The sequence below is a fragment of the Hemiscyllium ocellatum genome, chromosome 7 (assembly GCF_020745735.1).
Source record: "Hemiscyllium ocellatum isolate sHemOce1 chromosome 7, sHemOce1.pat.X.cur, whole genome shotgun sequence".
Lineage (NCBI taxonomy): Eukaryota > Metazoa > Chordata > Chondrichthyes > Orectolobiformes > Hemiscylliidae > Hemiscyllium > Hemiscyllium ocellatum.
In genome coordinates, this window is record NC_083407.1 from 88,355,393 (window position 1) to 88,380,753 (window position 25,361).

The 25,361-nt window shown below is 39.5% G+C and overlaps 1 protein-coding gene across 2 annotated transcripts in view; it reads right to left on the minus strand.

Moving 5' to 3' along the window:
- LOC132817538 (diacylglycerol kinase beta) overlaps positions 1-25,361 on the minus strand; it is a 519,975-nt gene that overhangs the window by 253,566 nt on the left and 241,048 nt on the right. For both annotated transcript variants that reach the window (XM_060828035.1, XM_060828034.1), the window contains 4 exons: positions 12,989-13,038; positions 10,986-11,060; positions 7,314-7,433; positions 3,241-3,358 (listed from right to left, as the gene is read on the minus strand). In XM_060828035.1, coding sequence (XP_060684018.1) covers positions 3,241-3,358; positions 7,314-7,433; positions 10,986-11,060; positions 12,989-13,038 — 363 coding nt within the window. The remainder of the gene's footprint in view (positions 1-3,240; positions 3,359-7,313; positions 7,434-10,985; positions 11,061-12,988; positions 13,039-25,361) is intronic.

Consider the following 25,361-nt stretch of genomic DNA (forward strand, 5'->3'; position numbering starts at 1 on the left):
AAGGAAGAGAACCAAAATAAAAATAGTTACCTACATACATCACAGTTTAAAAGAATCCAAACTAAATCCTCTCTGTTCCCCAACACCATCACTTTACAGTTAACTAGAAACCCAGGGAATCTTTTCTTGCCTCATAAATCTGTAGGCTGATGTCATTGGTTTTTTTTTAGTTTTGGGCCTGAGAGCAGTGAATCCTCACAATACTGAGATCTTAAACTTTGTTACTTTTGAAAGCAAATTTCTAACCAAAAGCTGCCTAAGTGCTTTGAACAAATTTTCTTTTCCACTCTTTTCTTCCGTCTGACCTCAGGTCACCATTAAATTAAAATGCTTTGGACAAAACATATACAAAGACTTAGACTTGCCCATCCTAGCTTCTGCTGATTTTTTTTCTTCTCCTGTCATAAAACTCCATGATTTTAATCAACTTTCATTTGCCATTCACAATGGCTTCAGTTATCTGCTATTTTATAAACTGGTTTAAAATCATGGTTCTGAAATGACTGATTTAATTAATTATTAAACTTCTTCACAAAAACAAGATCAGTCCCATATGCCACTAGTTTAAAATGCAAACTCAAACAAAATTATTTTATTTCAAACCATATACCTTTCATCACAGTATGATAGACACAGAGATTGTTGATATTGATTAGTGAATCTAAAATTTGGGGTGGTGCACAATCTCAGGATAAGGGGCAACCAATCAATCATTCAGTATAGAGAAGAGGACAAATTATGTTATTCGAAAGGATTGTGAATCTTTGGCATTTTCTATTCCAAAAGAACACAGATGCTTCATTGTTCATTATATTTAACACTGGGATCGGTACCTTTCAGTTTCTCAAAAATTAAGGGATAAAAATTTCAGGGAAGAAAAGAGAGTTAAAGCCCAAGAACAACCATCATCCCAAGAACACAGAATAGGCTTGGTAGGCTAGATGGTCCACTCATGCTCCTATTTCTCACATTGTTACATTCTCACTTAAATCTGGCTCCAAAGACTTCTGCCAATTTCTAAGGGTAGTATCAAAGTCTGCTACTAATTTCCTTGGCAGCCCTCCTGAACTTCTTTGATGTATTATTAAATGCTGAAACATCTTGGGAGCATGAAGAGGAGAAATTGAATGAAATCAGTCCAGACTCATGGCTTTTATTGACTTCCTACAAACTGACAGAATTGCCTCTCTGCATCAGCTTATCTTGCCTGTTTCTGCATTGGAAAGCTGCATCCTGGAACTAGAGCCTTAGAAAATCATACTAAATTTGTGTGCATGGAAAGTAACCATTTAAAAATTAGATTAAGTATGCAACCGTATTTAAGTAGAATCAAACGTTTTAGCACATGAAATCTATGAAGCACAGAGAAACTTTTAAAAAAAAGTGACTGGAGGCTTTTTTAAAAAACAAATCAAAGTTACATTCTGAATGACTGTAACAGTACTCTACTCTTTTTCCACATCTTTCTTACTCTGCCTTAGGCACAGTTGACAATAACAATCTCCTCAAATATCTTTCGTCTGCTGCCTAGTGTGACTGCACTCATTTGGTTCCTCTCCTATCTTTCAATTTGCAGTCACAGGATCCTCTCCAATGATTTCACTTCTCTTTCCATTCTCATACCTATACCTCTTGATTTCACAAAAAAATCTATCCTTATCCCCCTCCTATTCTTATCTACTGGCTACCCCAGTGAAACATCATTTGAAAATCCATCATGTGTGACAGCAGCACCTAATTCTACCTCACCCCCAGCTGCAAGATTTTTGACTGCTTCTCCGACACCCAGTACTGTGAGCAGAAATTTCCTCCAAATAAAAATTATGACCAAAGCCATTGTTTTCCATTCCTGCTACTAAATGTGTTCATTTGCCATCATCTCCACTCTTCATCATACAATCATCTAAGACAATTCACAACTTGGATGTCCCATATGATGGCATATTCTGATTGCATACCCATCCCGTCACTAAAATCACCTGTTCCCACCTTGCTAAAATCACCAACTCTACCTCAGCTACAGTTGATTAATTAATGCTTTCCTGTCTCTCTGAGCTGAACTCTCAGATCCCATCCACCATCCACACATGCTCATTCAGAATTCTGCTTCCGGCATCCCAACCCACTCCACATCTTGTACACCCATCATCACTGGCGTTTGTTTGAACAACGCCATGGTTTTATAATCTCAATCGTGGATTTAAATTTCTTTTATAATATTTCCTTATCTCTGTAACCTACATAAATTCTACAAGATATCTCCATTTCTCCAATTCACTACTGACTGCCATGCTTCCAGCTGCCTTGGAGCCCAAGCTCTGGATTTCCCTTGGGAGCTTTGGGATGCTCCTCAGGCCAAGTTTCTCTTGCTGATTTGATCTTTCATTTCTTGCAGCTCCTTCAATAAAATGCACATACATTGCTGAATGTCTGATTGAATAACATGACAAGCTCCACAGGAAGGAAAACAGTTTGTTGAAATGCAGTATTTTCAAGATCATATTCAAAAAATATGCTGAAAAGTAATTTCAGGAAAGATAAATATTATAGCATGGGGTGAAAAATTCCACAGCTTGTGAAAATTTAATTGTTTGTATCAGTAGGATTTTAGATTGCAACCGATGGGGAACAATTTGGCAGGTTCCACCCAGTTTTAGACTCAGCTTGTTAAGCAGTTAACACAAAGTAAATTCAGAGCAAAATTCAGTAGACTTGCACAAAACCAGTTAATTATCTATGCTATTATTCCACAATTCTTTTTGTCTTACCATGTAATGAATGCTTGCTCAACACTTAACTTGCACAAAAACCATTATCAAATGATTTCTGCATTATACCTCCTCTCTCTCTCAATATCACCACATCCTTGAAATTACTATTTTCAACAACATGATAATGATTATATTGGCGAGAACAGACAAAATTGCCTTATGTTAAGATATGTTTAGCAGACATGTGAACAATAACGCTCAGAGTAATCTCAAGTTAGGATTTCATCAAATTCAAATTGGTTAAATTTGCAGATTGTCAATATTGAATATGTAAGTAACTTTCCCGCTAGCTAAATTGGCCTAATCTCAAAATACAATAATAAGGAGTTGGATTTATATTCCACAACGTATCGAAATAGGTACAGGAACACATGCAGACATTCAGAGAAAATGGCTAGGAACACTCAAATATAAGTGCTTCCATTAGCTGTGGATGCTTTGCTGGTAAAATGCATGAGGATTTACTTACAAGAACAGCAGAGACCTTGTTTTCTAACACCCAATAGCATATTCAGACAGAAGTTGCAGTATGCAGGCTTGTTGAAATGTTTTAATCGCCAAACATGTTGACCATCATCTTTCACATTCTGCCGTGAAAAAATGTACACAATGAAAACAAGCAGCACATTCAGTGAATGTTCACTTTTTCTTATTCCTAACCTACATATTTAAATATCATTATTCTTATTCATATCATTCATGCCATTAACTTTGTGTCAGCCCTTTCAAAGAGCATTCCAGTTACTTCCACTCTCCTATTTCCCTCTTGCATTTTCCCCTTCACTGCTTTATCCAACTGCTTTTCAAAAATACAACTATTTCCATCATCCTATCAGGTTATGCATTACAAATATGTTTCCTTTCATTGTTATCACCTCTTTTGCTAATCACCTCGAATATGTGTCATTGAATTTCCTTCTCTGAAGAGCATGCCTCTAGCTTCTGCAGTTTAACTGCATAACTTAATCCTTCATCTATAGAGCCATTCCAGGAAATCCCTTCTCTCATCCATCCAGCTTCTTTACATGGCTTCTTCAGATAGGGTATTCAAAACTGGACCCAATGTTCAGGATGAGGCTGACTAGCATTTTACATAAGTAGTGCGGAAGTCTTCAGAATATGTATGCCATTCTCAAGTTGCTACTCAGCATTGGAGACGCTTAGAGTAACAACTAGGTAGGAGACTGGATCTCTTCCTGAAAAATTGAGATGGATCAAGTTTATGTTTGGGTAAGAGTGATACTGCGTCAGAGTTCCTGGGAATAATAGTCCAGGTGGGGGCAACTAAAGCTCTACGGACACAATTCAGATCCCAGCAAAACAGCAGTATTAATTACTACATCTGGAATAAAATGCTAACCTCATTAAAAATGATCAGGAACCAGAGGGGGCATTTTCATTCTGCAATTTAAAAAGAAAGCTGAAGGCACTGGATACAGCAAAAGCTGGCAATGTCCCAGCTGCAGTACTCACCTCAGACACAGTTGCACCCTTAGCCATGCTCCTTCAGTACAGCTACAATACTGAGCAAAACCTGACAACAGGGGAAGCTTATCCAAGAGTGTCTGGTGTACTAAAACCAGGATAAATCCAACTTTACTAATTACTGTCCCATCAGTTTAACCTGAAAGATAAGCTAAGAGATGAACAGTTTCACTGTCAGAACTATCAAGCAGTTCTGTTGATGTGAGCACTGATACATTGGGAAGATAGGATGTCAACTTGCAGAAGGTTTCAGAGAACATCTCTGGAACACAAACAAACCTACTGCCCTGTGGCCGAACACTTCAACTCCCCCTCCCACTCCGCTCAGGACATGCAGATCCTGGGCCTTTTCCACCATCAAATTCTACGTGACACTTAGAGGAAGTACAGCTCATCTTCTGCCTTGGGACTCTCCAACCACATGAGATCATTGTTGATTTCACCACTTTCCTGATCTCCCCTCCCCCCACCCAATCCCAGATCCAACCTTCCAACTCGGCACTGCCATCTTAAACTGTCCATCTTCCTTCCTACCTCTCCACGCTACCCTCCACTCTGACCTATCACCATCACACCCCACCTTCACCTATCTATCGCATTCCCAGCCACCTCGGGCACCCCTCCATATTCCTGATGAAGGGTTTATGCTCAAAACGTCGACTCTCCTGCTACTTGGATGCTGCCTGACTGGCTGTGCTTTTCCAGCACCACACTTTATACCTCTGATCTCCAACATCTGCAATCCTAGCACTTACTAAGCAACAACCTTTATTGTCAATCACAGAAACTCAGTTTGGGCTCTGCCCGGGCGACCTGGCTCCAGAATTCGAACCTTGGGCCAAAGTTGGACAAAAGAACTAAACTCCAGTGGTGGGGTGAGAACAAGTGACCTTGACATCAGTGTTTGATTAAGGAGGACATTGTATAGTATAGACAAAAAGATACATGAGCTGAGTTAGGCCAATCGGTTCATCAAGTCTGCTCCACAGGGGTCTAGCAAAATTGGAGTCAATGAGTATCAGGAAAAGAACTCTCCACTGGTCGGAGTCATACCCAGCACAAGAAGGAAACTGGCTATGGTTGCTGAAGGTCAGTCATCACTGCTCCAGGACATCTCTGCATGAGTTCCTCAGGGTAGTATCCTAAACCCAAACCATCTCCAATGGTTTCATCGATGACTATCCCTACATCACAATGTCAGAAGTGGAGATGCTTGCTGGTTGTGTAGAGTGTTTCAAACAACTTCAGACTCTTCAGATACCGAGGTAGTGCACTCCCACAGGCAGCAATGTGAGGACAACATTCAGGCTTGGGCTGATAAGTGGGAACTAACACTCCCACCACACAGCCTAAATGGACTAGGCATTGTGGCAATATAAACAGGTCAGAAACTGCGAATTCTGAGGCTAGTTAATTACTGCATGACTGTGCAAAGCCTTCTCATCATCTACAAGGCCCAAGTCAGAAGTGTTATAGAATATTCTGCGCTTGTCTGGATGAGTGCAGTTCCAAGAACACACTTCAACCATCCACAACAAAGCTTGATTTGCAACCCAGCCACACATCTTAAACAGTTAAGGCTACTACCTGTCTCCCTGTTGTAGGTATGGCTACTGTATTGTTAGGATAGCAGCTCCAGGATTATTTGCCAAAAATAATGAAGGAATAGTGATATAATTCCAAATCAGGATGGCGTGTGGCTTGGGGAGAAACTTGTGTTCCACTATGTCTTCTGCTTGTCCTTCTAAGTCGTACAGATGGTGGATTTACAAGGTGTTATTAAACTTTACAAGTTGCTGCAGATGCATCTTTTATAGGGTACAGATTGCTAACACTTTGAGCCAGTGCAGGAGGATATTTGGTGTTTGGACCATGGGATGAGTGTGCATAGATCAGCATGGAGGCAGTCAGGGGCCCTACGGTGGATTGTGGTGGAGAGGCATACTGGACCATTGGGAGTGGGTGGCATGGAGTGTGAGATGGTGGGGGTGGGTGCATATGAAGACTTGAGGGTCTAATAACAAGCTAAAGGTAAGTTAGAGCCCAGACAGCAAAAGCAGGCCTTTTAAACAATTGACCTGAGGACTCAGCAGCTCCTGTTGCTGTCTCCAATCTGCATCAGGGTGATGGTGCCTGACTGCCTCATGCCCTGAATCATCATCCCGACCCATCCCAGAATGAAGATCCTGCTCTTTATTGTGGTGAGCGTGGCAAGACAGGGAACTCCCCAATTCTGTACACCAGCCTTGGGAGCCAAAAACCAGACCCATAACTGTATGCTTCCAAAATGTGTGTACAAACCAGCTCAGTTTCTGCACACCTCCAAATGGTACAGCTTGGTTGTACCCATTTCTTCTCATTTTTCTGACTGAAATGCACCACTTCCCATACATCTGTGCATGGAATGATAGAGACGTACAGCACGGAAACAGACTCTTCGCTCCAAATCGTCCATGCTGACCAGATATTCTAAAATAATCTAGCCCCATTGGCCAGCATTTGGCCCATACCCCTCTAAACCCTTCCTATTCATTTATCCATCCAGATATCTTTTAAATGTTGCAATTGTATCAACCTCCACCGCTTCCCCTGGCAGCTCATTCCATACATGTACCACACTCTGCGTGAAAAAGTTGACCCTTAGATGCCTTTTAAATCTTTCCCCCTCACCCTAAACTTATGCCCTCTAGTTCTGGACTCCCCCACCCCACAGAGTGGGGGACATTGAAGCACTTAACCACTGAACAACAATCCAAACAAGATTAGCGGTCACTGTCTGGGGAATCATCCCTTTGAATTGTCATGGATTATTTACCATAATTATATAAGTAGCTAAGCAACATGATTGGGCATTAGTATTTTTATTATTAACAGCATTGTACAAATAATATTAATGAATAAAATTCCGTAGGCAATCAGATAATGTAATTACCCAGTACCACGAGTGGTTATGAAGAAATCACTGATGGTCGTTAAAAGCATGACTCAATGTTTAAAATTCTACTTCTGAGTAGCTCTATAATTTTCACAAATGAATGCTTACAGCCCTGTACTTACTGTCTCCATGCCAAGGAGGACCAGTAATGGAATAGTAGTTATTCCTCCTCTTATCCACTCTTCCAGTGTAACTGTCCCATCGTGATCGTAGTCTATTTCCTCCATCATTTCCATAAGTATCTGCAGAGTAATATATGCACATCTAATCTACTGCCTTGTAAGTGTTTTCCTTCAAAGTTTCTTTGCTTTTAATTAGAATTCTTATATTTGCTGTTCTTTTTGAAAGTTAAAAGACAATAATACACTGCTTTCTGTGACAATCTCAAAATATTTATCAAAGATGGAAATTGGACACTGAGCAGGAATACTTCAGCTTCACATGGATGACCAAAATTATGGTAGAATAATCAAATCTGGAGGAAACTTTGGTGGGTGGAGGGCAGTAAGGTGGTGAAGTGGAGCTGCTCTGAAGCACAGGGTGAGATTTAAAAAATGATACTGACGTCAAAGATTGAAGAGAGGGGTTAAGAGGAGGTAAGAAATATTACACAGAACGTTGGAGTTGTGAAAACTGAAGACATGAGCTGGCACACAACGTAGGAACTGAAAAATTCGAGGGGAGGGTACAGCCATGGAGAGATTTGGAAATGAGGTTAAAGATTGAGCATCGGGGAAATATGTTGTGGTAGTAACAAGCGAAGTGATAGTGTGTTGGATTTGGGGTGGTACATGAATGGGTCGTGGAAGTTGAAATGTGTTTAAATTTAAGTTTACAGAGCCTGGAAGTGTGGAAACCGAAGAAGGAGATGATATGAATCAGGGCAACTGAAGGCAAAATTATTGACTTTCACATAAACAGATAATAAATGGTGTTTGAAGCTTTCAGATAGAGCACTGAGGGCACCATGCACAGAGTAAGTTCAATTGAATGAACTTCTGAGAAAATATGGAACATGTGTTGTACTTCTGTTCAGGGCTGAAAGTGATAGTCTTAGGTTTCGAAAATTATGGAGTGGTTACAGCATAGAAGGTGGCCATTCAGCCCACTGAGTCCATTTCAGCAGTCTGCAAGAGCAATTTAACTAGACTCACTCCCATAGCCCTTCCACTGTAAATCAACTTTATCATTTCTAGATGCATAGCCAATTCTCTTCTGAAAGCCTCAAATTAATCTTCCTCCACTATGCTCTTAGGCAGTGCCACTCCCCAGGTTATAAAATTCTCATGTTGTCTTTGATTCTTTTCTAAGTCTTTGTAAATTGATATCCTCTATTTCTTGTCTACCCCACCATCAAGAATAATTTCTGTGTCTCTACTCCATCTGGGCCCCTCATCTCTTTCAAATCTTGTCGCAACTTTCTCTTGTCCAAGAAGGAAAATCCAAGATCATTCCATTCTGCATGCAACAGAAGTCGTCAACACTGCACACATTGTCATACATCTTCTTTGCACCCTCTCTAAAGCCTCCCCATCCTTCCTGAAGTATGGCAGGCAGAAACAGACATATTTGAGATTGAACCCATTTTAAAAAGGCTCATCACAATTCTCTTGGTATTGTCCTCTATGCACTGAGTATAAATGCAAGAGTCCCATATGTCTTTTTAACCACTTTCTCAATCTGCCCTGCCATTTGTACACATATGCAAACCTACAAGCCCAGTTGAAATCATGATTGTAAATTGAGAATATCTGTTATTCTAGTCCTAAGCCCTGAAGAACACTACTGTATACCAACTTCCAGTCCAAAACACAACTATTTGCTACAACCATCTGTCTTCTATCATACAGACAACTTGGTATCTTATTCTGTTTTATTCCGTGGACCACACTGTAGCTATCATTTTATCAAGCATCTTCATGTCCACCATGTGAACCACATTATCCTCATCAACGTTCCCTGCTACTTTATCAAAAACTCTAGCAAGTTAGCTTAAGTTGCAAAAAAAATTCTGGTTCACTCATGATAATTACACATTCATCACATAAAGCTAATGGGAGTGGTGGGAAGAGATGGGAGTTAACCACCAACAATCAAACCAAGAATTAACCTTAATATCCATGATAATTAAGATGTTTGTAAGAATTGCTGGTGAAATAGGATAAGTAATACTCCTTATAGTGATTCAGACAGATCTAATGATTAGTAACTATACCAGTAACACACCAGATACTTTCAAGTTTGAAGTCCTTTCACTCGTAACTGTAGAAGAAAGAATCATATTAGAGGAATCATGAAAAAGAGCTGGTGAGGCATCAGGTTTTGAGAGGGGTTTGGCCACTGAAGCAGATATTCTGAAAATGGCAAAGTTTTCCATTCATAATTATTGTCATACTGTCAGCACTGTTGGTGGTCATGTGGTTGGATGGGGAGGGACACTGGGAAATGAACGAGGGCAGTGAAATTGAAGAGAGGAAGTTGGGGAAATTTAAGAAAAGACTGAAGTCTGTGATAAGACAAGCAAGGTAGGCAAAAATATCTTTGCAAGGAATTCTCCCTTATAGAATAAGCTTCACACAGTCAGGAAGAAGAGATCACATCCAGAGTGAGATACAGTCCCAGTAACGATATAGTTCGGGAAATTTGGAGACAGCCTGGAAATAATACAGGCAAATCTTTGTTTTCTTTCTCCATTTTAAAAGGTTAAAATTCCATAGTCTAGTGAGACCACATTAGCGTCTGGTCAGACTGCATTGAGAATATTGTGAGTGTTTTTCATCCTTCTTTGTAAGGAAGGATGTGCTGGTGCTGGAGGAGGTCCAGAGGGGTTTAACAAGGAATGATCACAGGAATGAAAGCCTTGTCATATGAGGAGCAGTTGAGGACTGTAGGCCTGTACTCAGTGGAGTTTAGAAGGATGAGGAAGGATTCTCATTGAAATTTACAAAATACTGAGGGGCTAGAGTGGACATGGAGCAAATGTTTCCATGACTAGGAGAGACTAGGATCTGAGGGCACAGCCTCAAAGTGAAGGGCTGACCCTTCAGAACTAAGATGACAAGGAATTTCTTTGGTCAGAAGGTGGCTAGTCTGTGGAATTCATTGCTGCAGAGGGCTGTGGAGGCTAAGTCAGGAATAGATTCTCGATTAGTAAGGAGATCAAGGGTTATGGGGAAAAGGCAGGAGAATGAGTTGAGAAATATCAGACATCGTCAAATGGTACAGAAGGCTGAATGGCCTATTTGTACTCCTGTATCTTGTGATCTTAAGGTCTTATAAACATGTTTCACATCAGCATGCAATGTTTCCACAAACTGTGATATTACTATTACCCAGTTTAGGCCATTCAATCATTTGAAATTATTTTTCTCTCCCAGTTGGTTTTGCATCAATTTTAGAAGGTTTTACTGGTGTGGATTTGGGAGGTGGGGAGGTGGGGGGGGGGGGGGGGGGGGGGGGTCTGGTGGAATAATACATTTATTGTGAAATGTCACCTAAAATCAATGCAAAAGCAGAAAATACATTTTCAAGAAATTGTTTTGTGACTACAATTTTTAAAATAAACAGAAGACATATGGCTGCATACTGGAGGTGTAATATTAAACTAAATTAAATTAAATTTCATCCTGATGATTTGCAGGCATGTTGACAATGGTTCAGTAAAGGCATTAATCTAAAATAACAGATGTATGCAACTTCTAGGAATCATTATGTGAAGTTTGCAGAGGGCACACAGAGGGCAGTGAATACATCACTTGCCTAATAAAACAATGGTGCTTCAAAGCAACACTTACTGGCTTGAGTTCAGTCGCATCCCATTCCAAGTATTCCGCCACATGGACCATTTGATTAATGATACGATCTAATTCCTGCAATAAAAGAAAAAACAAAATTTAAAAAGGTAACCGCCTGACATGTTTTGCCTTTGCTTGCAAAGACATTATGAATTGGATTTTCTCAGTCCCAGTGCAATGTGGAGGTCTTGGGAAGAGAGTGGGGAAAGCATGAGGTGGGCACAATTTGTTAATAGTGGATACGACAGCAAGGTCACTGTCCATCAAACAAAGGCAAGCAATGCATGAATGAATGCTATCTTTTTAACGGCCATTTCCAGCCCTCGCTGATATTTTATGGTGCATTTGTAAACCATCTCGTAAGCTGTGATGGTGTCCTGGAAGGCCAGGGTCAGGGGCTTGTTCTAGCTACTTTTAGGGTTCATGGAGGGGTCTCCCACAAACAGCAACCATCCTCATAGCTTTGTGTCTCTATTTTGACCGTCCAAAAGCCAGAGCCCCATTTAGTAAAATAAATTGTACAAGAGTCCTCAATGTGAAGGTGCCCTCACTTTCTCCCTGCAGCCTCTGCACCTTTACTACAGCCATTACAAAGGCTGCTGAGTAGCTGTTCTGAACACAGGACTGACATCTTGAGAAATGGGACACCATCCCAAATTCACCGCCTGGTGTCCTGCTGCCCACTCATGTGGGCTCGGGACCCTGGTTTATGTTCTGGCAGCAGTTCTGCCTAAGTTGCAAAATTCAACAGTGTATACTTCAGAACATGAATTGTCACAAATGACATATATTAAGATCAATTCAAATCACTGTATAAATCATGTTTACTTTCCCCATATCTAAACAGAGTAAAGACAAAGATGAAAGAGAAAGCAATTGTGCCTTAGACAGGTTTTTCCCCATTATACTTTGAATTGTTGTCACTTTTCCAGAGCAAATAACATTTCTTTTGGCAGTGGGAAGAAAGCTGAAGAAAGAACCTAATTGTGTTTAACTCATTGAGTGTGAAAACAACAGGTTACTTTTGGTGGACTCGCATTTCCTTCTTCTGGTGAAACTGTTTACATTCTCTTAGTTTAAATATATTTAAACTGCAAAAGGCAATTGTCATCAATATTAAAAGGCTCCCTTCTAAGTCTCCCAAGCTCTAGATTAAGGAATTTTCCAAACTAAAAGGATGAAATTAACATTGTATGAGGTTCGATCTCATTTTCTTGACATCCTTGCTCTTTGCCAACTATTTTTTTTTAAAAAATCACCTCAAACCATGCTGCCCAATAAAACCAGAGGTCTGATCCCCGGTTTTCACTAAATTTAGAAGATCGGAGCTGATCACCAAATTTGTTCAGATATGAAGTCGACTCTTGCCTCCAATCACCCTCTGACCATTAGCAGCCCAGCATGTCTCTCCGTATGATGTACTACATTCCAGCTTCAATCAGAAACTGAAATGATTCATTATCAGACTCAAACATCACCTTTCTCCCCCAAAACAAAATTTTTCAAAACGCATGTTCTATATTTTCCTTTTGCACTGTTCACAGCATTGCCTTGGGAGAGCAATCTTCAATTCTTACAGAAGCTTAGACAATCTTGGATGGCTGGGAACTATCCCATGCATTCAGACATAGAGAAGGGCAGTGATAACAGTGACCAGGTAAAAGGAAACAGCCTTGGGTTGCTGTTTTTAATTGTTATTCAATGATTCCTGTTTCAAAATTACTGTAACTTGGGGGAGGTCAGGACTGAACTTGGCTCTCATGTCTATGTGGATGAATAATGCTTGTGGCCATTTAAAACAATGAAATATACAATATTCCAATACTACAGTAAAATCTGCATAGCATTCATGGAAAAGGTTAAATACTATTATTACTTCTGCTGTGATATTCAAGAAAATGTAGACTTGAAAAGAAAAACATCTCCCTGCTTTATATCTGGTGAGTCAGCAAGTTTCAAGGATTACAATTCTGCAATTCCTAAACAATCAAATAAAAACTTACTGAGCTGTCCAGAACACCATTTCCATCTGTGTCATAGAGTCGAAACATAACTGTCAAAAAATAAATATCAGTAAGTGACGAATGATATACAATAATATTGAACTTGATATTTACTTTTATGAGTTAAATTTATCAACTTTATTTTTTACGTGACATGTTAAAAGCACATATTGATTATCAGCACTAATGTCATGAGTTAAGGCATCCGTGCTAATTGTTAGAAACATTTCAATGGGCAAACTCGATCATTTACGCTTTAAAATTATTCGAGATGGGGTTGGAATTGTCTGTCAAGTTTACTTGGAAAGTGCCAGGGACCTATTGTACTGTGAAGCTACGTACACTACACCAATGCAATCTAAAGGACTGCAAAGTCTTTGAGAATTCTCTCTGCAATTACATATAGGTAAGATCCAAACCACTAGAAGACAGACAATTTCAGGATTCCTGAAGGAAAAAAACAACTAAACAGCCTTTAGGATCTCTTTCACCCTGAATCTTTTTGTAAGGAATATTGACCAACCAACTCCTTGGAATAAAACCGGGTCTATTGTAAATGTGCAGAGTTTTGCACTGCTGCATAACGCTATTGCTGGCATTTCATAATTCATTAAATTTAATACTATTTAGATAGTGGGAATGCAATAAGTTATTTCAATAAGGCCCACTTTTGAATTAATCCCTCTTAATTTGCTATGTCAATACATCATAAATTGATAAAATATTTCATTAGTTAACATGTTTCCAAATTGAACTCAATGGAAAATGGGTGTTCATGTAGTGCAATATCAATATGCTTTATGGCAAGAAGGACCTCTTCAATTGTATAAAGTAGATGCTTGTATGAAAGTTTGATGATACGCAGATAGTAGCCCCACCACTTGTGCTCTTCTCAGTTAGATTACGAAGTGCCAATGCCACCAGTGAATATACTGGAATTCACAAAACATCAGCATAATGACTCCAAAGCCCAAACAAACAATGAACTGTATAATGTGACTGAGGATACTGACTTACAAAGTGAGGTCTGTTTCAGTCATTATTATCACAGAATTCACAAAATCCCTACAGTGTGGAAACAGGCCCTTTGGCCCAACAAGTCCACACTGACCCTCCGAAGAGTAACTCACCCGGACTCATCTCTCTACCCTATTATTTTATATTGTATTTACCCTGACTAATGCACCTAAGCTACATATTCCTGTCCACGATAGGGCAATTTAGCTCACCTAACTTGCACATCTTTGGATTGTGGGAGTAAACTGGAGCACCTGAAGGAAACCCATGCACACATGGGGAGAATGTGCAAACTCCACACAGTCGCCTGAGGCTGAAATTAAGTCCAGTTCCCTGGCACTTAAGGCAGCAGTGCTAACCACTGAGCCACTGAGCCACCATGCCATCCACTTATATCGAGAGAAGATGGCTAGTTACAAAAGAACATGTTAAAGCATACAACAAACTCAATATAATTTGCAATGGTATCATGTGGAAGTGAAATGTAGTTTGATGATGGAACATTTCAAAAGTAAGTTTTGAAATCTCAGCAAGAATGCCATGTAAAAAAAACTCTCCATATGGCAAGCAAAAAATAATCAAAAATTAAAGTAACAATTTCAAAAGTGTTTAATTTGTAGATAGCATATAAATAAAACATTACAACATGTGTTACAGTAGACTTACAAATAAGATCACATTGACCCCCATCTCTACTTCTGTACCCTTGGGAAAGTAGCATTTCAATTGCTTTCAGTCAACTTGAGGACTGCAATACCTCTGTTTCAAGTAATGAAGCTGGTATTACATTTATTTGCAGGTTATTACACATTTCTGAAAGTTGTTGTCATTTGACTTATTTTGCTAGTTCGACTGCTCAGCAATCATAAAAACCACACAATTTTTACGTCAATCATGAAAGTTCACACATTTCCAAAGTTGTTAATTACTTTCAATACTAAATTTAACAGTTTTTGGCTAAAAATCTAATTATTTTTCTTTACATGGCCCTAATCTGGTGCTGACTGAGCGTATGATTGTGAATTTTATTCCCACTATTATATTAGTGCTCACAAGTGTAATATACACTAGTTAAAATCGTCAGGCCTGATAATTAAAACTACTTTAAAAAAATGTTTTCACACTTGGAGATTTGTTTGGTGTCTGAGCAATGTACGCAGCATTCTCCCCCATAGTTCCTGATTTTTGTTTTGCCTTGGTACCAAGTACCTTTTAGCTTCACCTTTCTCTCCATCAGGTATTAGGCTTAATCAATGCTATTGTGGCTAAATAACTTTAAAATATTCAAATGGAAGCAAAAGGCTAATCAAAGGTCAAACTCATAAAACTATTTTTGAAATGCTGGGAACCAGATCAATTTCAATTTTCCAACAGACTTCCTGAAACAAGACATAAATAATCTTTGGAGCAACGCAGAAAAGGTAACAACAGTGAAGGAAGAAATCAGGTAAGCTAGGTAAAACGTTCTGAACAGTATTTTCAATCTGAAACAACAGAAACTATCAAACTGAATCTTTCCGATTGTCAGGCAGTCATTCATGCAGTGTAGATGGGGACACCCAGTGTACCCTGCCACCGGACCAGTGCAGTCACCTCTTTGACGACATCAGCAAGATGCCCAGTCAGGAACCTCACCACTCAAGCCCTGTCCCACCTGAAGTCAGCGGCTTCCGGGAACTGGAGATCTTCACTGGAGGTACAGATGGTTATTCCAGCAGTGGTGGCAGGGTCAGGCAATATAACAAAGTGGGGGGGAGGGGGGAGAATGTGGGCAAAGCGATTGCACAGGTATGTGATTGAAAGCCCATCCATTGTCGGTTGTGACACTAAGATTGTGAACAAACTGGTTTATCCTTAGATAATTGCAAGAGAGTTGGTAAAGTGAGAACAGAACTGATGGACTGTTAAGTTGAACTTTATATCTTTTCTTTTCTGTCTTTATATTCTATGATTTGGTTTGTTTTGCTGTGTTTTAAAATGGCACCGGAGAGAGACAACACTACATAACACGTCTCACTATATTTCACAACAAAACACACGTGACAATAAATAAATCAAATCCTCTACATCCTCTGGGACTATCACCTGCAATTTCTTCACGTAGTGGCTCTTTGGCAGCCACAGGAGTTTGCTTACACACCTGGTCCCCCTTAAGTTTTCTTTGGACCTTTGTTGTACAGTGGCCTTAATGACAATGACCTCTGCTGTGGTTGGATCCATTAGCCGTAGCTCTGATGAATCTATGTAGGGCATTTCAGACACAGTACAGATCCTTAGCCATGTGAGTAGTCAGCATTGTCCTTGTGGTAGTGGGACTTGGTGGACTCCAATAAAGAAGGCCACTAAGCACGTCTACATGGACTTTGGACATAACAGACCTTATTCTGGAGTATGCAGTACAAGCCAAGCTGCATCAATACAGGAAAAGATTAAACAGGATGTGGAATTACTGAAACTCAGTCCACCTGACACACCTAAGAAAGGCAGTATTGCAATTTAAGAGCATGTCGGCAAATACTTACATGTTCAAGATGAGAGAAAAATCAGTTCTGTGCCCTTCCATGAGATTTTGGATTGTCTTTGGGAATTATGGTTCACCTGCAATTACTTTTACTGCACTAAGATGACTACAATAAATTTGTCATGACCAACAGTATGATCTAGATTAGTTGTGGACATTCTGTGCATTACACATGCAGGATTCTGAGATTATGGATGTCTTTCACTTGTATAGTGATTGATAAGAGGTCAGCTACTGGACCTCATAGAATAGGAGTTTCCGGATTGAGGCTGTTAATCTGGTCCAATCAGAGAGCCTGGCTGACATTTAAAAAGAGTGAATGTTAGAGATACTGACACTCTGGTACCTGATTCTGAACAAGGAAGTACAATAACTAAGGACTATTCATGTGTAAATAAAGGGTGATTTGGTGATAGAGTGGCCTCAGTGGAATTATTTCAACCTGTACTTAATACCTGATGAATGCAATTGCCTCACTAACAAAGGAGATCCTCAGACAGAAAAGCCATTTATTTCACCCACTACGAGTGTGGTGGCTATTTTAATTTCTATTGTGCATTTATGATTTGGACGATGATAGAAGGCATAATAGATTGAGTTGTTGGCATTCTTAGGGAACCTTGAAACTTCATGATCCTTTTGTCCTTGCATTTCTTTTTGAACCTATCAGTTGAATTATCCACACATTCCCAATCAATTCTTTCATTTAAATCTTCCTCTCGCAATATTACCCCTACCTCAGGTCTGCAGTTTAACCGTGCAACCATCAGGATGCACTGCACCCCTATTAAAGTCATTGTCACCGTGGTTGTCCCGCAGTAACTTATGCCCTTCAATGGACTATCATTTCTCCTCCTGATATCATACTTATTGTCTCCACCACCCCCCACCCCCACATCTCAGCATGTTGCCTCCAATCTACATATTTAACCATCCCCAACTTTGCTTCTACAGTGGTATCCTTGACATTTGGTGTATAGACTCCAGGACAGATCCACCCCATTGACTGACTTAGGATGACAGCCCTCACTTACTGCTGCTCCCCAGATTGGTGGCATTAGGCCTGCTGAATTGACCATGGCCTACACCCTGAAGTGTAATAACACAAAACCCCTGGCCCTGACCACTCAAAGCAGCTGACTGAACACGTTCAGGCGCCTTGGACTGAGATTGGATGCTGCCTTTGACTGACTGTGGTGGGATCCCCAAATTGACAACAGTTCCTCTCAACTTGACTGAGGCTTTATCCGTGAATGCTTGAGGGCATGGCCATTTGGTGGAAGCATGTGCAGCTATTTTGCTGCACAAGCTGCTTGCATATGCTGTAGTTGTGTCATCAATTAAGCGTGATTGCTGTAGGTTATGTGTCCCCTCCTTTGACTGATCATTGCCGGCTCCCATTACAATTGCCTTGTTTTGACTCTGCACTAGAGGACAAGGCAAGAGAGAACCACTGTGAAGCTGGAACCTCTGAATAAAGCAGCAAATCACAAGGCAATACAAGGCAGAGATTGAGAGGACATCCAAGTAGTCACAAAATGAGCAAGTACTAAGAAAGCCATGATCCCAGAGAATGGCTCACTCCTTTTCCTATAAGGAGTTCTGAGCTGCACTCTGCTCCAATGCATGAGACAGGTGCCTGTCCCTGTGCACAAAGTGGCCTGGCAACAGCATTCCTCTGAAAGGCTACAATGTGCATCAAAGGGGATTATTGTATTGTAAGTGAGTTGAAGGTATGCCGTGGTGATGTGATTAAGCTGTTGCATGTGCGATGTCAACCTCTGTGAATGGAGGTGTAGGCAGTCACTATCCATGGAGACTGCTGTGTGTTAGGAATTGTCACCAACCAGTTTCTCTCTGCCACACAGGAGAATAGCCAAATGCATGTAAATGTGGCAAAAGTAGGTAATAATGAGATGTATCTGCATGCGAAATAGTCCTCTCACTGCTCACAAGGAAGATTTGTGTCCTATTGTCGAATCCTTGGGTGGAACAACAGACTCGGTTCCTCAACATCAGGAATATCATTTTTCCGAACTTGCCAAATTTTACCTACTAATTAGGCATTGTCCACATCATTCCGGGCTGAGAGAATTCGGGTTTCTTGTCTTGTTGTCTTGGCAGACGTGAAAGTAATGTTTCCAGTTTATTTTCTAACCTATTGAATTTTTTATATTAAATGATTTTTCAGAATTGTCTAGATGATCAAGTTGTTCTCAAAGATGAGTTTGGTTAGCACCTCGATATATTACAAAAATATAAATTGTTAAGTAGAGGTACAAACATAACCGACCAAGTCACTTAAATGTTCAGAATGTCTTGAGAGATGTGAACTCAGTGGTTTTATTATAATCATCGTATCCGTTTTACTTCTTGCCACCTAGAGCTTTTTGGGTATAAAATACCAAGCCACACAACACAGTCACTTTCAACTTCCCTCTATATAAGTTCTACTCCATACATTTATTATGGGTACCTCATATTCTTTCTTCTGAAACGCAAAGTCTTTTGTTTATTGATGCTGAACTTCATGTAGCATAGATTGGCTCATAATTTTGTGGTAGACTCCAGATATTTGGTTATATCCAAAGTCCATAGTCCCTCTAGTTTGGCATTGGCTGGGGATTTAGTTGTATCAACACTGCAACTTGACATAACCTATTAACAGGAAAAGAGGCAACTAACACTGCATTTGAGACAGCTAATTCAAATCTAGCTCATTTTATGACTGTTAGATGTGAGAGATTTTCTCCCCCATGGGGGTAAATTCAAAACAGATCTATTGAAACATTGAGAGAAAGTCGGATCCAGGAAAGTGCCTTTCCAAGGAGATGATACAAGGAGTTAGCAATGATTTATTCAAATGCAAATTAATAATGTCTTTTGGATAATGACATTTTGGAAGATGGTTCATGAATAAGTTGAAGCATGATAAGTGTAGCATTGTCTGGAGGGACAGGTAAGTTTAAAGCTATGGTCCATTTAATTTTCTATCACTGGGGCTTTATTAGCCTCATGTCTGGATCTTTGACTAAGTAATACAGATTCAGTGCAATAAATAAGTTAATAACTTGAACAACATTGGATTCTGCTATTGCTAGTCTTTTCCTTGTACTTCTTACATTCAGGTATTCCTCATAGCTCTTGTGATTCATTTAAAAAAAAAGGGAAATAGTGAATGCACTTTTTAAGAAAATGCCAATAGAGATAATAATTGATATGCATTGGAATAACTTGAACAGAGTATTAAAACTATTGCTAGAAATCCCTGCTTTAAAATAACGCCTCGTCTTACTTACAAGTTGTACATATGACTGGAAAAAATCATTTCAATTCAATTAAGTTAGAAATAAAATGTTTTGATGTTTTTAATTTAGTTCCAAGCTCAAAGTGTAAACTTTTAGATATTGGTAACAAGTACCCAATAATAATCAATGACATTAAATTAGACCTTTTACTACCCACAAGTCATTATTCAAATTGATGCTGACAAAAGGTAAACACCTCTAATTAGCATATGTTAGGAAACAAGACATTTAAAATTAAATGAAATTATGAGTCCTTCCTAATTAACAAGTAAATCTTTGCAACCACAGTGGTGGCTAGCAATCTCAGTGTGAAATTTATGTCACAGTCCTGCACCACAGAGAAAGGAAATAATATGATTAAATTTGAAATCCTAGCTGTCATTCCCCACTGATCACCAATGGGACTGCACTGTGATCATAATATCCCTTGATAACAATAATGTTGGAGGAAAGGATTAATTAAGAAGCTACTCATTCACCTTTTATTTCATGTCTAAGTGGCTGCAGTATTGATGCAAATTCATGATATTAAAATTCAGTCATGAAGTAAAGATGGGGTGGGCGAACACACTGAAGGTTGACATATAATAAATGCATGTTAATTAGGATAGCTCTTCTCTCTGCTCCAGGTTAAGTGACATGGGTTGGGGAAGGGGGAGTAAAGATGGGTAGAACAGAAGAGGAGTGTCTCAGTTGTTACTGGTATTTTGGTTCCCAGTTCTAACTGTAATCTGGTGATCTACTCTTGGTTATTTCAATAGTTTACTAGCTTGAAGTTGAAGGTCAGATCGATTGATCTGCTCATTCCAATTGGAATTGGTGATTCTGTATGCAATGTAAAAAACAAAAGGACATGAAAGAAAGTGGTAGGTCTGTGTTACAGCAATTCTGTTTTCCCATTTATTCTCAACAAGAACTGTATTAACGTTAATACTTTTCCTGGCTTTTCTGAAAAAAAACTATGGACACTGTAATTCTGTGATTTGATGTATGTTTACAATTCTGCCAATCAGGCAAGATGAAGGTCCATTTGAAAGCAGACAAAAATGGGAAATTTTGCACCCAAATGAGATATGCAGAGTTGTTACTGTTTAAATATCCTTCTTCGGTATCAAATTGAGTATAAGCTCCAATGTTGATGGCCTTTATTAGAGTACATCTTATTTACTGTATAACTCCACTCTTAATACCAGGTAAAAATGAAGATGCAGGAGGATCAACAATCCACCAAATTATTAGGATGAACACAAGGATAGACACATAGTTTAATGTTGTTTCACAGTCATGATTAATTTGATCAGCCATGCTGCTTACTCATCCTCATGTGATGGATTGTATATTTGGAGTGAATTAAGCTGAATAATCCACAACTCCTTGTGGCCAGGGACAGAGACTCCCTTCAACCTATCAGAGCCAGTGTATCATCTCAGGAATGATCTACTCCAGGGAGTTGTGAAAACTAGATAATTAAGTATTTTAAGACAAGGTAGATTGATCTTTGAAATATTAGGAAGTTGAGGATCTAGCATGAAAACAGAGTTGAATCCTTGGGTAGATCAGCCATGATCTTGGAGAATGGTGATGCAGAGTTGAGAGGTGAATGGCTTTTTCTGGTTCCTAATTCTTGTGTTCTGTTCCTTCATTCAGGAGTTAGTTTTTTTCAAAAAGTGTATTTTGCAAGTGCATACTGGTTGAATGATTAGAGGTTGCAATAGGGGAGTGATTGATTGGAATTGTCGTGGGTGGATTTAAGGGGCATGCCATTGGGTGAGAGAGAATGGAGGCAGTATGGGGAAGCATGAGGGTGGAGGGTAGAGGGTAGAATATGGTGATTTTGGATGTGGGGGTGAGGGGTTTGGACCACGGACACAACATCCCAGCTCGCAAAGTTGCTTCAAAACTCTGTAAATTTCACCCTTCACTCCAGTCACACCAGCCAAATATTGTGCCAAATCTACGCCATCTTCCCTCTCTTAAACAGCATCCTGGGACCATACAAAAGGAGCACCTTACCTCTCCAAAACAATGCCAAAGCTTGAGACTGCGTCTAATTTGCACTCAATATATTTCATATACCTGGGTCACCAAAGCTGGACACAAATAGGGGCTGATTTATATGGGCAGGTGCCTTCATGAGTCTTACAGACAAAAAATACCCCACCTCTGCAAAAAAAAAAATTAGGAGCCATGATCAGGAGCAGGATTTCCAACTTTTGGCTTCTGAGCCATTTCATAGTAACACAGCAATTTTATGTCACTTTGAAAATCCAGGATTGAGCTAAGTGTTTCTAAACGGATTCACACTTCTATTTGAATAGAGATATACCTGGTTCCAAAGCACACGTCTTCAGTGTTCCAGCCAAAATTCACTGAGGGCCTAAAGCTTTTGCTGTATCCAGTGCCTTCAGCCATTTATTGAATCTGTCATGTTGAATGTCTAGGTATATCGTGCACTTTCCACTTCTGGCTGAAAATGTGAACGTAAATGCTTTGAAGTTGGCTTTTGCACTTGCATGTTGGGCTCCCTTATTCTGTATGGGAATGTTCCTGAAACTTCCTCCACCAGTCAGTTATTTAACTATACAACTTTAATTTGATCTGCTGGTTGTAGGTTCACTCAGTTTGGTCTTCTGCATGCTGCTTCTACTTAGTGCTGGATTATTGCTTCATCAAGTTGGCAACTTGTTTTCAGGTCCATTTGATGCTACTCCATGCATGCTCTCTGTGCTCCACATTGAACCAGGGTTGGTCCCTTAAGCTTGTTAATAATGATAGAGGGATTGGCTGGGGCATGCTTTTACAGACTGTGGTTAATTATAGCACTGCTGCTGCTGTTAGCCTGCAGTACCCCATGGCAGTCACGTTCTGAGTTAATCACCTCGTTGTTGCTGAATGCCTCGAGAACATCAGACTCAAATTAGAGTTGGCAAAGGGGAAATTCTTGTTACAGAAATGTTTCCATCTTTGTGTGTAGCTTTTAAGTATAGTTACTGCAAAATTCAGTCAACATTTTTTTTTAAAGTTCAGGCTAACATAAATTTCCAAAGTTATACAATTCAATTGCAATTTTTTTGAAATGATTACTTTAACTTTACATAGTTAAGGTGGTAGATAGTAAACAGATCATTATTCACAAATTCTCATTTTGTTAAAGGAAGTATTGACAATTTACTTTGGCTAGATTTCATAGTCAAAGCAACAATGAGATTAATGATATTTATTGTTAGTATAAGAGACACATGGGTACATGCCAATACCCATAAAGCTTTTGCCTGGGTTGCACTCCAACATTGCCATGCATTGTCAGTTGTAAAACTGCGTTAACTGAATGCAAGTTATGAATGAACATGCCATGCATATTTGGGGCTATTAATTTGTGGTGTAAGTTTGGTTCATTGGAATTAATTTCTCAAATCAATTTCTTAGGAACTAAAAATTAAATAACACAATGCTCTCTCATTCCTTCACATTTTGAACATTTATGGATGGTAAAATATGAATTTTTAGCTGGACTCTTTTCTTACATTTTCTTTCTCTCATAATCAAAACTCCCTTATCTTTTCTGTAGCTGTTTGACAATGAATTCACCCCCTTAAATTTACTTCTCTTGGGAATCCTGTGGCTTTCCCCCAAATCATTAAATCTGATTGGTAAAGGAGTTATTATATAGATTGCCCTGCCATTCTGGTCCGAGATACCTATTGTTTTTTGCTGTATTGTCATCAAACTGCACTTTGAGTTGGACCAAAGGGTCTGTTTCCATGCTGTACAGCTCTCTGACTCTAAGAGGCCTCACGAACATCCTGCGCAACCTCAACATAACTTCTCAACTCCTACATTTAAAACTCTGCACAATGAAGGCAAGCTGTAATGTGTAGTCTTCTCCAGCAAATTCTGGCTGAAAGTGTTTCAGTTGTGTTGGAGCTCTATCTAGTGGCAACAGTGTCAAAAGTAGATTTAGATAATGAGTTATTCCAGTGCAATACCATATGGTGACACCTCAGGAGAAATACAGTCACTTTTTGTCCACAATTTGAAGGTAATTTGGATTTTCATTTCGATGTTTGCTAATTTAATGCAGTTTCTATCAAATTCTACCTAATAATCACTAGATACGGGTGACGTATGGAGTCTCATGATTTAATTGTGTACAACAGGTTCTAGAGTTTTCATTTGTATGTTGTACACAATTAAAACTGTACAGTCTTTCTCCTGGCCACATCAACAAACAAGTTACAAAGCTATATATGAACATGGTGAAATACACTTTCTCTCTGCACGCTTAATGGTCAGCTGTCAAGTTTTCTATTCCTCAATCAGGGTACTTTAATACCCTCTGTTCTTCTCGAATTTATATTTTCTGATCCACTCATTCCTCATCTTTATTTTGTCTTCATATCATGTCACTGGGGGAAACCCTTTTCATTATGAATAAAATACAGAGTCCTACTCTGGAGCTCACAATCTTACGTAGTGATCTCCACCCCAGGTTGGCAATTTTAATCAGGATTGTCAGGATAGAAATTAGTCATGTGTAATGGCATAAAATGGGCAACACCAAACCAGACTGTTATTCAGGCCCCCTTCCATCTTTCGCATGCCATAAACTGAAGTCCATCATTAGCAGGATGATGGTGGTATGGTGGTAAGCATAGCTGCCTTCCAAGCAGTTGGCCTGGGTTCGATTCCTGTCAATCACAGTGTTGTGATTTCTGAACTGACTTAAGTAGGTGGCACAGTGGTTAGCACTGCTGCCTCACAACGCCAGAGATCTGGGTTCAATTCCCGCCTCAGGCAACTGTCTGTGTGGAGTTTGTACATTCTCCCAGTGTCTGCGTGGGTTTCCTCTGGGTGCTCCGATTTCCTCCCAGAATCCAAAAATGTGCAGGTTAGGTGAATTGGTCATGCTAAATTGTCCGTAGTGTTAGGTGAAGGGGTTAATGTAGGGGAATAGGTCTGGGTGGGTTGCTCTTCGGAGGGTCGGTGTGGACTTGTTGGGCCGAAGGGCCTGTTTTCCACACTAAGTAATCTAATCTAATCTAAAAACTACATCCTAACTCACACCATATCCCACTTGCTCACCACCCAATTGCTTACTTCCTACATTCACTCCCCATCTGGCAACATGCCAATTAAAAAAAAAATTCTCATCTTTGGTTTCCAACTCTTGTTGGCCTCACCCTCACATGAACATTGCAAAATTATCCAGCTCCATAATCATTCAGCATTTGTGCCTTCCAATTCCAGCCTTTTGCACTTTTCTTTTCCAATCTCCACCAATGAGAAGTTTCCTTCCAAAAGCTCTTTACCTTGGTTTCTTCTAAAATACACTACCTCTAACCTATCTCTTGATCAAGGTTTTGATCATCACTTATTACATCAAAATGTGTTTTGCTGCCTAGCTTTGCTTGATAACACTTCTGTAAGCACCATGGAATATTTTTACACATTTAAGACACTACATAAATTAAAGCTGTTTTGTAGGAAAAAACTGCGAATAATCCCACATGAAACTTTTCAATTCATC